The sequence below is a fragment of the Monodelphis domestica genome, chromosome 7 (assembly GCF_027887165.1).
Source record: "Monodelphis domestica isolate mMonDom1 chromosome 7, mMonDom1.pri, whole genome shotgun sequence".
Taxonomy (NCBI): domain Eukaryota; kingdom Metazoa; phylum Chordata; class Mammalia; order Didelphimorphia; family Didelphidae; genus Monodelphis; species Monodelphis domestica.
In genome coordinates this window covers 63,219,403-63,234,013 of record NC_077233.1, presented here as the reverse complement: position 1 = coordinate 63,234,013, position 14,611 = coordinate 63,219,403, and the positions used below count along the sequence as shown (strand labels likewise).

Here is a 14,611-nt window from a genome sequence, read left to right as displayed (position 1 = left end):
CCGCCCCTCCGCCCCCCAGTTGCCCTGGTCATCACCCTCCCACCCCTTAGGCAGCAGCTGCTTTCACATGTCCCCCACCCCACCCTCTACGGCGCCTTAACCTGAGCGAAAGTGAGAGGGGGAGGGGAGTTAGGGGGCATAGGGGAGGGGGATAGTTTTTGAGGGCGGGTGGGGGAGGTTGGACTCCTCTCCCTTTGGCGGGTTAGTCTCTTCAAGATATTTGGAGTAAATTAGAAGCTTGGAGTTTCTGGGGTCCAGCCAATGGCAGCCGGAGGCAGGGCAGCGGATGCCGCTGATTGGCTGGCTAGAGCTTCTTAGCCGTGCGCGTCCCCCTATGTCCACTGAAGGGAGTCCTGCTGGCGCCAGGGCCGCCGACGATGATGCTGTGGGGATGTTACAAAAAAGGCGAGAGTCAGTGGAGTTTGCTTTCTGAGTAAGAACCTCTCTCCCTCCTCTCAGTCCAGCCTCCCCCTCCTCTCTCTTCCTCCTCTTTCAGTTTACACCCTTTCCCCGGCGCTGGCCCCCCAGCCGTCCCCAAACCTGCCGCCTTTCCAGCCCCACCACCCCCAACCCAGCGCTTCGTTTACAGCTGGGATTAAATTCTCTCTGAGGCGCCAGGGAAGGGTGGTTTGATCAGCGCTCCGGGCTTCCCCGTCTCCTTTCTGGCCTCTTCGGGGCATGGTTTTTGGTTCTTGCCTGGTGTTTTAAAACTTATTTCTTCTTTCTCTCCCTTTCCCTCCCGCCCTATGTTAGTGTGGCTCCAAGGTATTTTAGCTTTTTAATTAAGCTTCACTTTTCTTTCGCTTTAAGCCTTCATCCCAGGCGGGTAGGAGGACTCGATTTCCCAACTTTGGGGGGGGGGGGGGGAAAGCTTCGTTCCTGATTTTTAGAAAGTTATCTCTATGGCTTGTCCCATTCAGGGAAGGCCAGAACCCTGGACTGTACCCGAGCACTGTTGTAGAGGGGGGGAAAAAAGTGGACGCTCGGGGAGGACTTAGGGATTTGTTTTGTCTTGGTTTCGGCCTGGGGGAAAGAGTCTCAGTCCCTTAGCTGCGGAGGGCTTTTGGCTCTAACCAGTATCTCCTTCCACTCTTCCCCCCACCCTCGCAGGTGGTGCGTGTGGGTTCCGAGCTCTACACTGCACTCCGCATCCCGATAGAGGCAACTACTTTCTACTCCGGCGCCCGGAGACCCCGACAGCAGCGCAGCCCCACTGACTCAGCTCTCTACTTTGCTGGAGGCAGTTTCCCTGACCCCTCCACTCCAGTGACCGAGGACTCTCGGACTCAGGCGGCCACAGGGAGGGCCAAGAGTGGGGCCTGAGGGCACCATGGAGGTGGCGCCGGACCAGCCCCGCTGGATGGCCCATCACGCAGTGCTCAACGCGCAGCATCCGGACTCGCACCACCCGGGCCTGGCGCACAACTACATGGAACCCGCGCAGCTGCTGCCCCCAGATGAGGTGGATGTGTTCTTCAATCATCTGGACTCACAGGGCAACCCTTACTACGCCAATTCGGCCCATGCCCGAGCGAGAGTCTCCTACAGCCAGGCACACGGTAAATTCCTGGGGGCCAGAGAGAACGAGGGCCAAGGGGAAAGGCTGGGGGTTGGGGGGGGGTTGGGGTGTGGAGTGTGAAAGTGACTCTGGCCGGCCGGCTTCCTAGTTAGTTTCACTGGCTGTGTGTCTGGGAGAGAGGAAAAAGGGGAAGTAGATTTAACCCTAGAAAGACGACGACGAAGGGGAGGGGGACATCGGGAAGGGGGGAGTGGAGAGGTGGGTGGGGACGCAGGGCGGCCGAGGAGCTGGGCATATAACTAGAAACTAGACACGTCCGTTTCCCGGATGTGAAATCAAAACGAATCGAAATCGCTAATAATTTTGGGGGCTGGGCGGCCAGAGGGAGCAGCGGGGCTGGGAGAGGTGGAGGAAAGGGGCCTCTCTCTCTGTCTGTCAGTCACCTCTCTTGCCGCTTCCCTCTGGCTGCTCTGGGCTCTTGGGAGGCTTTCCTCAGAGGGGAGTTGTTGGGGAGAGGTAGCGGTTTCATTCCCTGGCTTAGCTTCCCTTTCCCACTCGGTCCCTCTATCTTCCTCCAGCGCATCGTCCCCCCTTTTCTTTCCCCTCCCCACACCCCCTGCCAGTTAGTCTCGGACTAATAACTGTATCTCCTTCGATAGGATTGGAAGGGAAGTGTTTTTTTGTGTGTTTGAGAGTAGTTGTACTTTTGTGTGTGAGCGCAGAAGCCGGGTTTCCGCTGTTCTCTACTGGAGTCCCCAGCCCTAGCTTCTTTCTTCCACTGTAATCCCGGGCCCTTTCTCACCTCCTTGGGCGTTCCCTAAGGTGACTTTTTGGGGCCTCGGGATATCTCCCTACACTGTCTATGATTTCCTTCCCCATCGATGGCTGCCTTCCCCTCTACAGCGCGCCTGACTGGGAGCCAGATGTGCCGGCCTCACCTTCTGCACAGCCCCGGAATCCCGTGGCTAGATAGCGGCAAAGCGGCGCTGTCGGCGGCTGCGGCCCACCACCACAACCCCTGGACCGTGAGCCCTTTCTCCAAGGCACCCCTGCACCCATCGGCAGCTGGTGGCCCGGGCACGCTCTCGGTGTACCCCGGCGGAGGCAGCGGCGCCGGCAGCGGCGGCTCGGTCTCCTCTCTCACGCCCGCTTCACACTCGGGGTCTCACCTCTTCGGCTTCCCCCCGACCCCGCCCAAAGAGGTGTCCCCGGACCCCAGCGCCAGCAGCGCGGCCTCGCCCGCTTCGTCATCGGCCGGAGGGGTCCGGCCAGAGGACAAGGACGGCGTCAAATACCAAGTGACCCTGTCTGATGGTTTGAAGATGGAGAGCGGCAGCCCCCTACGGAGCAGCCTGGCTTCCATGAGCGGGCAGCCATCCACGCACCACCCTATCCCCACATACCCCTCCTATGTGCCCGCTGCCCACGACTACAGCGGCAACCTCTTCCACCCCGGCGGTTTCCTGGGCGGCCCCGCCTCCAGCTTCACCCCCAAGCAGCGCAGTAAGGCCCGCTCCTGCTCAGGTAAGCCTTCTCCTCCTCCTAGCCCTCCCCTGACCTCCCCGCCCCCACCCCTTCTCTAGCTGCAGGCAGCCCTGGCGCCACCGACTGGGGGGTGGAGATGGGGCATTTGGCGTCTGGAAGGCTTTGCCTGGTTGGAGGTGTAGAGAAGGAGACAGAGTTCTTTCGAAGCCAACGGATAGAGAGCTTGGGCACAAATGTTGTTTGGAATGAAGAGAGAGTTGGTCAGTTTCACACTAGGGACCCTCAAACAGGCCCCTCTGCCTAGCATCCCAGTACCTGGACCCTGTGCAGCCTTAAGAAAGGGCAGCTCTTAAAAGGCACCTTTTTCAAAGGGAAAATGACCTCTAAGAGAGTGGAGTAAGATGAGCCGCAATCTAAACCCTCTTTCCTCTCATTCCCGCCTTGAATAAGTTTCCATGTTTTAATGCTTTCGTTTTAGACGGGAGCTGAGCAGTCTGCCCCCAATCTCCTAATCTCTTAGAGTCCAGTTCAAAGTTCCCAGCAGAGCCCCTGATGGTTCCTCCAGAATCCCGAGCATGATCTCACGTACCTCTGCACCCCCAGGTTCCTAAATTGTTCCTAAATACAGTCTAATCTTTGAACACTGCCAATATCTTGTGCCGGCTACCCTTCACTTCCATTGGAAAGTCTCTAGGTCCTTTTCTAAAGCAATCAAATCACCAGAATCTCTTCACCCCAATGTGTGGTGATATGGTCCTAGCCGTGGGGAAGACCCTAGGGTCTACATTTAGGGAACACTGTCAGGGACTCCCCCATTTGGCCAGGCCCAGAGTTGGAAGAGCTGATCACACCAAACTTTAAAGGAAAAAGAAGCTCAACTTCCTGAGATCCCTCTTCAGGCCTCCTCTTTTTCCTTCTGAAACTCCTGAGACCCTTCCATTCTTCCTTTAAAGCTGGAGAGAAAGTGGCTCCAAAGTTTTTTAAGTCTCTGAATCCCAACTTGCCTTTTGGATCCCAGAGGCATTTGGGGGAGTTCTAAACCTAGCCCTATTTGCATAAAATATATTTGAAGGAATTTCTCAGGGTCCAGATCTCACTGCCTGAAAGCTTCATGACCTAGGAAGGCTTGAGAGTTCCCAGAGAAATTCTACTGTTGGCAATTGTTCTGTCATTGAATCAGACCTGATCTGGACTTGAGCTGGGTCCTCCGTCTTCCACCTGGGATTCTGGATAAGGATCCCAACTTAGATTGTAATCATTTGAGAGTGTATGTGTGTGGGGTGCTTTCTCCCAGTAGGTTTTACATTTTCATTTGGATTTAGTTATTTTGTTAATGGTCAAATTTAGGTTATTGAATTCTAAAACCAAATAAGATATATATTTGTTCTGAATTCATGAGTCATTGGACACAAGGAACTCCTGGTGTGGAAACTCCCTCCCCTGATGTAAGGCTTTGTACCAACAAGTCCACAACTATGATATGCCTTTACTTTGCTAGAACTCTTTTTAGAGAGAAATTAAGGAGGATTTCAATATTGAGCTCAGAACCATGGGAGGAGGAAGGTATAAGGAGGTGGAGAATTAAAATTATTAGAGAAACTGGAGGAAATAATGGGAAGAGAGGCCAGAGAGAAATGGGCAGAGATGCTGTGACTATACAGCTATTTGGGAATGTTAGTGGAAATTCCATTTCTCAGAAGAACTTTTTCTTTGCATGTCTAAATGACTCCCAGTTTTGTGGGCAATTCTCTGCTTTTCTCCTGTCTCCCTTTTGGTCTCATACCTAAGATGATGATATTTGGTTTATGTTGCCTTAAAGCTTAACTTTTAGGCAGGAACAATGTTCCCTGAATCCTGGGAGGTACCATACTCCCCCTGCCATATCCCTGGGAAAGTTGGGGTTAATGCCCTGGGGTAATTTCCTGGACCAAGGACAACAGTAAAAAGCTTTTGTGAATTTGTTTTTAAAGAAAGACACCCAGTGTCTCTGTGTTTCCATTTAGAAGGCCGAGAGTGTGTGAACTGCGGGGCTACAGCTACCCCACTCTGGAGAAGAGATGGCACTGGGCACTACTTGTGTAACGCCTGTGGGCTCTACCACAAAATGAATGGACAAAACCGGCCACTCATCAAACCCAAACGGAGACTGGTAGGTAGCTACAAGGCTTACTCTGGTGGGGATGGCTGAGGACCTAAAGCTCAACTGTTCATCTTGGGGAAGGATGGCTAGATTAGAGATGTGTCTGGGTAGGATCACTGGGAGGTCAAAGGGCTGGATTCTGCCCCAAGGATTGTCATAGGAGTGAGTGCCAGGAGAAAAAAAGTAGAGCTAGAGAAGTGTCCAATGCAAAATTGCTTTTATTGGGGATAAATAATAATCAGAGTCCTGGAATCCTAAATTGAGATCTAAGCCAACCTTAGTCATTTTTGCACATGAAGAAACTGAGTCCTGGAGGGCAAAGGACTTGGACAATCTTCTAAAATCAGGTCTTTTGGACTTTCCTATCAGTGATTTCCATTCTGCCATATACTAATCTGTCCTCCACCCTCCCCCATTATGATTAAGATCACAGCTCCAGTAAACTAAAAGCCAGAGGCTGAGAAACCAGTTATTGGCAGAGCAGACATTGTTTGGCTCATTTTAAAAAGCATTTATTTATCTAGCTGGCTTGTAGGCATTTGGGGAAGCTCTTTGGCCATGAAAGAGTTACTGTGACTAGCACCCCCCCCCCCCAGTCCCAGGAGACCTCTGTGGGGTCCAACTCCCTGTCCTCTATTTCACTTTTAAAAATAGGGCCATGAAGCCATTTTCTCTTATAGCCCAGGGCAGCCCTCACTCTGGTTCCCAACAGGGCACACAATTCCTGGTGCTTATTTAAAACACACACACACACACTCACAGACAAACCCTAACCACCAAAAAAACCTTCCCTTTATTATTTTTTCCATGGAGTCACCTATACTGTGTATTTTCATTTGAGTGATTTTTTTTAAATGCCCTTTCTAAGCTCCTGGCCAGAGTTTCCTATCCGGACATCTGCAGGCTGAAGATAAGGAAACTTAGTGTATCTGTATCCGGACTCTGCGAGCTTTGAGAGTGTCTCCTAGGCTGGGCTTTGCCTCTTGCTGGGCTGTTTTGAAATTTCTAATACCCTCCGCTCTGCAAATAATGTGTAAAATGCTAAGAATAATAAATATATTTTTTCAGGGAGATGTGATTTACGAGGCCTAAATCGTTTTGCCGTTTTGGGGACATTTTCTCTCCCCCTCCTGGAGCCAGGGGATGGGAGGCTGAAGGGTGAAGGTGGGGGAGGGACCTAGGTCGACTGTCCCGGACAGCCAGTGAGTCAGAATTTCAGCTATGCAGCTGCTTAATTAGTCGCTTTTCCTCCTGAAAAGCAGAGGAAGGAGGGATCTCAGAGTACCCCAGGCTGGCCGGCCGGCCGCCGTCCCCTCTCCCTGCCAATACTTTGTGAGTTCAGGGTGAGGGCCCTGTGTGGAGTGGCAGTCAGGCTAATGGAGTTGAATGCAGAGAAAGAAGTATTTGCAAATAAGCCCCTGGCCTCTCAGCCCAGCAGCTTGTGCTGGAAGATTCCAGCCCGGTTCACTGAGAGGGGATGGGGGAACCCGTTCTGTCAGTTTTTCTCCTGGCCTGTGGCTGGCTGGGAGGTTGGGATAGGAGAGGTGGTGGGAAGAGATCTTGTTTTCTGAGCTGACGACTGGGGGGAGGCCAGTGATATTCCTTGCTGGTCTTTCCAGGGCAAATCTGAATTTCCAGGGTGGGAAATTTCTCCCTTGCCCCTTTTTCTCCCCGACCCCCTGGTTAGCAGCACCCTTAGGCTGGGGTGTGGGCAGGCCACCATTTTTCACATTATTCTCTGGGGCAGGGGGGTGGCTCGAAGTAACAGGGTTCCCTTCCTAGCACTGCTGCTGGCTTCCTAGTTGACCTTCCCTCGGGTCACTTCTATTTTCTTGCCTGTAAAATGAGAGGTTGGGTGGCTAGGTGTGCACTTTTCTTATCTCTGAAATTCTGGGATTCTCTTAAGGGAGGTCAGCTGCTATCACTTAGCTGGAGGGTCTGAGCCTAGGGCTTAGACACCAGGCTAAATCAGAAGTGAAGACACTTGGTGCCTCTCCCTTCTTGCCCATTCCGTGCCTGCCTCCCCCTTCCCTCCTTAGAGGCTCTCATCGCCATCCCTAGATAAGGCAACCCCTGGGTCCTGTGGATGCTCAGGAGTCCTCCTTTTTCTTCCAAAGCTGAGGTCATCTCACTCTCTTCTCCTATCAGCTTGGGCAGTCCATGGGTCAAGATTAGGATTGAGGGGAGGGAAGATGCTGAGTCCATGCCATCGAGTTTACATTTTGAGAAGGTAGTTGAGTTGGGGAGGCCCCACGGCCGGGCCTGGGTTTATTGTTGGTATGTGGATGGCATTTCTCTTGGGCTGCCTGACAGAGGCAGGACTGACTTTGCTTTATGGCAGGGGAAGGGCCGGGCTAGTAAGAGAAAGGAGTTCAGAGGTTGGGATAGGAGCGAGTTGGTATGACTGAATTGTCTAGTCTCGTTCTCCAGAGTCAAGGGCTGAGGACAAGGACTTTAGTCAGAATGAGAGTGAGTTGGGGGGATCTGGGACCCACCTAGTAACTCCTCTGCCGCCACCGCTGAAAGGATATTGTGTGATTTTTGGACAAGACATTTCCTCTCTGGGCTTTGACCTGGAGAATGAGGTTGGATGAACCCATCTCCAGTTTAGGTCTCTTCCACCTCTTCCACCATTTTATGAGTAATTTTCTAGGATTCTAACTTTTTCCTCACCCAGTGTGATAGTGTTTGGGTTAAAAAGAATTTGGCTGTGTCCTTAATGATGGGAGTAGCTTGAGAGCCAGGATAACTGAGCTTCCTCTCCTTCATCATCTATCCCTCTTCCCTCCCCCAGTCGGCAGCCAGGAGAGCTGGGACCTGTTGTGCCAATTGCCAGACAACCACCACCACCTTATGGCGCCGAAATGCTAACGGGGACCCCGTCTGCAACGCCTGTGGCCTCTACTACAAACTGCACAATGTGAGTGTGCCCCACTCCAGTCCGCCCCTTCCCCCTCCCAAGGGACCCCAGGCCATTCTTTGCTGATGAAGAGTGATGCTGCCTTCTAAGCCTGACAATGCTTGCCTCCGCTTGGCTTGGGAAGCCATCAGGAGGGACCCAGTCCCTGCATTTTCCTCCTCCCCCTTCTCTCCCCCCCCCCCCCAATGGCAAAAGGTTGAGGCCAGAGAAGCTGCCTACAGGCAGAATTAGTAGTGGTCTGAAGGGCATCTGTGGTGGAAAGGAAAAACTGTTTTGACCTTTTTAAAAGGAGCAAAGGACCTTTTAGAAGAGCAAATCCTTGCCCCTCTGCTTTCCTCCGTGACCTTGGGCAAGTTACTTTTCTCTTACTGGGGCTCAGCAAATGATCTCTATAAAGTTCTCTTGACTCTGAAAAAAAAATTCCTGCAATTCCAAACAAAGTAATTGGAAAGGACAGTTAGTTGTTATGATCCATTTGAACTCTGGGGATGTGAGAAGGGTCACTTTCCGACCCTGGGGAAAGCAAGCTTCATGATGGGGGTAAGGACTGCCCAATCCCAGGCTGTGTCATTCCCTCCTCCCCCATTTAAGAGGACCGAGCTGTTTAATGAGACGATAAGAAAGAACAAGAACCCAAACTCATCCATCTTTGCTGAGGATCCAAAGTGGTTAGTTACCAGACCAGGATTGTAGGAGGAAGTCAAGATAAGTGTAGCCCAGACCATACTCTGTGGAGGGGTAGGAGATTTGGCTGTCTGAGCACTGCATGATAATGCCATTATCCCATAGGTGAATCGGCCACTGACCATGAAGAAGGAGGGTATCCAGACCCGCAATCGGAAGATGTCTAACAAATCCAAGAAGAGCAAGAAGGGTGCCGAATGCTTTGAGGAACTGTCCAAATGCATGCAGGAGAAGTCCTCCCCCTTCAGTGCTGCAGCCCTGGCCAGCCACATGGCCCCCATGGGTCACCTCCCACCCTTCAGCCACTCGGGACACATCCTGCCCACACCTACTCCCATCCACCCTTCTTCCAGCATCTCTTTTGGACACCCCCACCCATCCAGCATGGTGACTGCCATGGGCTAAGGGCAGCAGCCAGGGTGCGGGGCCTCACCCAGGACATGGACAGACAGGATGGATGGATGGATGGATGGATGGATGGATGGATGGATGGACAGACCTCGATGTCAGGGTGTGAGTTGGGGGGTGGTTTGAAAGCAGGAGAGCGCCTGGGGTGGGGAGAGGCAGGGATTAAGGCTCCAGAAGGGGTTTGAATTCTGGTTAAGGCAGTGATGGGCAGCCACCCCTCCCTTTCCCTCAGGGATAACAACTGAGAAGACATTGCCTGTGTCATTCCCACTGATGGGACTGGCAGTCCTGGCTTGGGGCTCAGCAAAGCCTCCTCCCTCCCTCATTCATTCCCATAGCCCTCCATGCCTGTCCTCCTCCCCCTCTGGCCTCTCTGCTATTACTGTGAATCTCATAAACTGGTCTGAGAAGGCTAGCTAGATTTCTGTCTTGGACACTTGTTTGGGGGGTATAGGATGACTTTATAAAAAGGAAAGGGGGGAAATGAACCTTCATTGTTAGAAAAACAAAGATGGATAAAGGTAGAAAAAAATAATTTATTTTGTTCTTGTTTCTAGCAAGAACTTCGGGGTTTTGCAAGGGTCTCAGCCATTGCTGCAAAAGCCCTTCCCCTCCTGACCTCCTCCATGTTTTGTGTCCTCTACTCCCTTTTGTGGGGGGACGTGGTCTCAGTTGAAAAAACACTGATCAATTGGAAACCTGCCTCATTTGGTCTAGTGACCCAGCTCATTAGCTTTATGGGAAGGGCACTTCCACCTCCACTCAAAAATAGGGAGAAATCATGAGTCTGCCTCCCCAGGGAGGCACCTGGTAGACTAGGTTCCAGTGGCTCACTGCGTTGGGTGTAGGGAAAGAGCACTCACTGGTCCCTGGGGAGGAGTCATATCCTCCCCTCAGCCCAATGGGTATTATTGGGGGAGGAGGGAAGGCTGATATAGAGGAGATAGGAGGAAGGCAGGGAAAGGGTGTCAGCTTAGCAGGGAGTGGGGGACACTTGGGAGGGAGAGACAATCACAAAATGGTCAGCATTGAGGCTGAGGAGGGAAGGATGGGTCAGAGGAAGGAGAAGAGTTTCCCCAGAACCTGTTTTGTTGTTTTTGAAGGGAAAGGGGGGAAAAAACCCCTACAAAGAAGCCCTCCTCTGACTAAAAACCAAGTTGGACATAAACACCAATGTGGCCAGTGTGAAGTGTGTCCTCCTGCTGGTGGGAGCCATGCCCCTGCAGTGGGTGCAGGCCTAACCCCATGTACATACTTAGCTATTCTTCTGCTGACCCCTCCTTTCCTTCTCAACTCCAATTGCCTCTCTTCTCCCCTCCCAGCTAGGGGATAGAAAATTGCATAAGCTTAACTCACCAATGAGTTGGTCTTTATTTTGTTTTTTTTTTTCAATTTCTTTTTGGATCAAGCCAATTGTATATTATTGCAAAAGTCCTGCTAAGAAGGAAATAAAACATAAGAAAATGGATGTACTTTCCTATTTTTTTTCCTGACTATGTAATTCAGAAGCATTAGCTACAGAGCAGAGAGCCAGGGACCGGAAGGGGAGAGAGAAGGCTTCCTGGCTTTGTTCCTGTTGGTCTGCTTGCTTTTCTCTGTCTTTGGGGGTTTTCTGGTCTCTGTCTGGACAGGTAGCTGCACTTTGCAAAGAAGAGAATCCACAGGGCAATGGGGTCCAGGTGTGGGTGTCTGGTTCTGGGTGTTGTTGGGAGGATGGTCTATCCTGGTGCAATGGCACTGACCTTGCCTTGGTGTTCTAGGAGAGAAATAAATCCTGGTGCTATGAGGCAGATGGCCCCTGGTCATGGAGATGGCCTGGGCCAGGTCTCCTGGAGGGGCTGTTGATGTTAGGGAGCTCATCCTGGACAAAGGGTTCTCTTGGACTGATACCTCCCAGTGTCAGAAGGGAGATGCCCTTCTGAGGATGGGATTAGAGGGGAGATGAGCTGTTGCCCAGGTATTGTTCTACTGAGCTACAAAATTGGTCCTGTGCTTGTCTGGATTCTTTCCATGGTACAGCTGTACATAATCTGTACGAGGCGGGGCTAGGGGGTGGGTGGTGAGGGGCGGAGAAGATATTGTCCTGATACAGTGATATATTGACAGAGTGCAATATAATCAGTCGCTACAGTGGGCACACCACAGTTGGGAATAACTTATTTTGTACTTGTATCAGCATAAGAAAAAAAAATAAATCTGCAGTATTTTCTGTTTTTATTTTTTATTTTGCTTGTTTATTTTGGATTAGTGAACTAAGTTATTGTTAATTATGTACAACATTTATATATTGTCTGTAAAAAGTGTATGCTATCCTCATATTCCTTCAAAGTGAATACTGCTAAGAATAATAAAATTCTTTTTTTGTGAGATCAATGGGTCTGTTTTGTGAGATCAGGCCAGAAAGTGATCTCCCATACTCCCTGATGCCCCCTGGAGCCTTTTGGGCATTTGATGTCCGTTTCTTCTCCCATCCTGCGAATGGGAGTTGAGTAGATCACTCCATCTTTTTCTTGAACCAGTCTGTAGCCAGCAGAAAGCCTGTTGTAGAGGAAGCCTACACTAGAGGCCAAAGCTGCTACTGACCAGAGAATGCTAGCCTAGGAGTGGGGATGATGGAAAGGACCCTGATCTTTGAATCTGAAATTCAATTCTTGGTGCAGACATAAGACTCTCAAAGCCAGAAGGAGGTCTTAGATACCATCTGGTCCAACTCCTTCATTCTGTAGATTAAGGAAACTGGCTTCTAAAGGTCAAATGATTTGTCCAAGTTCACAAGGCAGTAAGCAGGAAAAGTGGGATTCAAACTCAGGTCCTCTTTCTGCTACAGGAGCTGTGTGATGCTAGGAAGATCGGCTCTCTATAAATTTCCTTTCCACCATCATAATAGAGGTGTAGACTGAGTTACACAGGGATAATGCTTGATTTTCTCATTTCACAGGATTGAGGGAAGAGCTTTGTAAACCTTAGTTTATAAGGTTTAGATTTCTAAACTATTGGGGTTGAGGGTACAAAGAAGAGAATGTAACCAGGGAGGCCTGAGGAGTGTATAAACCAGCTAACACTGAAGAGGGTTGTTAGTGACCAGGGAATAAGGATTCAACTTTGATGAGAGTTATCTTGAGTCCAAGAAACAACTCTGATCACTTGACATGCTCCCTTCCCATTGGACTTGAAGAGATCTGACAAGGAATGCAGACCTACTATAATAAATGCAAAGACTTGGACTCAGTAGTCAGGGGGTCTGAGTTTCTTTCTTTTGGATACTGTTTTAGGGTCTGGGGTTCAGTGTTGGATCTGCCGCTTAGCACCTAAGTGGCTTTAATCGAGTTTTTCATCCTCTCTCAAACTTCATTTCCTTAAAGGTAAAATGGGTGGGTTGAATTCTATGGTGTCTACAGTACCATCCAGTTCAAAATTGAGTAATAATGTAATCCCTGAGGGTTTCAGGTGGAGAAACAGGCAACAATCCCTCACAGAAATAAAAAAGTCACCTTTCATCTTTAAGCCCATAGAAGGAACCTACAAGAGAGCCTGATGCCATTGATATCCAGCTTAACTGATACAGCCCATCATTGATTTTACTGATGGCTGATATTGCTGATTTGTTCTACCACAGGTTCAAGTAGAAGGCCCAAGAGAGCTCTAGTTTACAGACTAGCTCTATGGTTTTGTGTGGATGCTATCCCTAGAATCTCCTAATAATTGCTCCCCACCCCCATTCCAGGCTCTAGACCCTACATAAGTTAAAGACTATTAAGAAGGGGCAGCTGAGTGACTCAGTGGATTGAGAGTCAGGCCTAGAGATGGGAGGTCCTAGGTTCAAACCTGGCCTCAGACACTTCCCAGTTGTGTGACCCTGGGCAAGTCACTTGATCCCCATTGCCTAGCCCTTACCACTCTTCTGCCTTGGAGCCAATACCCAGTATTGACTCCAAGACAGAAGGTAAGGGTTTAAAAAAAAAAGACTATTAAGAGAAGAGATTTTCTGACCCCCTGACTTGATCAACTTCTGCTCCTGAACCAACATCTGCCATCTCCCTACACCAGCATTTGTCACTAGCCACTGACTTTATTCTTGTGAACAAACTATTTTGTGATATTATAGAGAAAATAAAAGTTGCCATTAGGTACCATGACATCCCTACAATAGGCAAGGTGAACTTGATGGGACTCTATAAATTGACTGACACCGAATGGGCAGAAGCTAGGTAATGTAATGAACAGAGTACTGGACCTGGAGTCAAGAAGACTTGAGTTTGAATCCTGCTTCAGACACTTGTTAGCTTTGTGACTGAGGGGGAGTCATTTAATGCCTCAATTTTCTCATCTATAATATGAGATGGTGGTACTTGATGCATTCTAAATTCCCCTCCAGATCTAAATCCATGATCCTATAAAGCTGTAAGGAGTATCTACAGTGAGTCCAAGAGAGGGACATTTTCCTGAATGAAAATCCTCTTTAAACCTGAGCAGTGGAAAGAATTTGGATGAGAACATAAAGAGAAAGAAACAGAAACAATATTACTAGCATGTTCTATAGCCTGCTATGCCAGATGGAAAATATGGATGATACTTTCTTAATACAGATGATCATCAGTTGACTAGGATGACCAAATGGTCATGTAGGTAACATAAAAGTGTTGGAAATTTTTGAATAGTAGTGATGGAAATTCTGACTGTTCAGACACCTGATGAATAACTCATTTTTTGCTAAAAGAGTATCTGACATATTTCTGATACCTTACCTATAGCTTAATATCTCCAAAGATGGATTAGGCTATGAGAGAAACTACTATTATGGACTTAATTTTAGCATCATAATGGCAAGGCAGAATCATTTGGTGTTGTGAAAATAACAGGAACCTTGATAGAACGTGACTAAATTACCTTGGAATTCATAATATCAAGGAAAGGAAATGCTAGGCACAACCAAATAATTACCTCATCCTTTAGGGAACCAAGTTTTTAAAAGGTATGAGAGCATATGATTCTCTGAACTGAAGCTTTAAAGGGACATCTAACACAATGGATAGGAGGTTTAAAAAAGAAATGAAATTCTAAGGAGACAATTGTGAATGAATCCAAGGAAGAGGAAAGGAAGATAGCTAAAGAGATGAATGTGGATGCATGGGAAATTATCCAGCAAGCTTAGATTTTTAAAAATAGGATCAGACACATAGACCTGTAGAAAGAGTATCAAGACAAACAAATTTAGAAACTCTGAGCAATATAATGGGGATTCCAGAGGACTAATGATGAAACATGCTCCTATCTCTAAGTTAGAGAGGTGACAGACCCGTGACTGGGTGCAGATCGAGACTTGTTTTTGGACATGGTCAATGTTAGAATTTGTTTTGCTTGATTATTCACATTTGTATTTAAATTTTTAAACTTGTTATTTTTTAAATTGATTTGTCTTCTTAATTTTATTTGTCACTCCCCCTTCCCCCCCCCC

The 14,611-nt window shown here is 49.1% G+C and overlaps 1 protein-coding gene across 3 annotated transcripts; it reads left to right on the top strand.

Annotated features, from left to right (window-relative positions):
- Positions 1 to 297: 297 nt before the first annotated feature.
- GATA2 (GATA binding protein 2) lies at positions 298 to 11,523 on the top strand. 3 transcript variants are annotated; one of them, XM_016424531.2, is made up of 6 exons: positions 298 to 433; positions 1,111 to 1,559; positions 2,423 to 3,043; positions 4,975 to 5,153; positions 7,939 to 8,064; positions 8,854 to 11,523. In XM_016424531.2, the coding sequence occupies exons 2-6, from the start codon at positions 1,331 to 1,333 to the stop codon at positions 9,151 to 9,153; spliced, it is 1,455 nt and encodes a 484-aa protein (XP_016280017.2). In that variant the 5' UTR covers positions 298 to 433; positions 1,111 to 1,330; the 3' UTR covers positions 9,154 to 11,523. The 3 variants fall into 3 exon arrangements, with proteins under 3 accessions (XP_016280017.2, XP_007500381.2, XP_016280019.2); XM_007500319.2 differs by having other exon boundaries at positions 313 to 433; positions 5,008 to 5,153; XM_016424533.2 differs by lacking the exon at positions 298 to 433 and adding an exon at positions 442 to 765.
- The last annotated feature ends 3,088 nt before the right edge of the window (positions 11,524 to 14,611 follow it).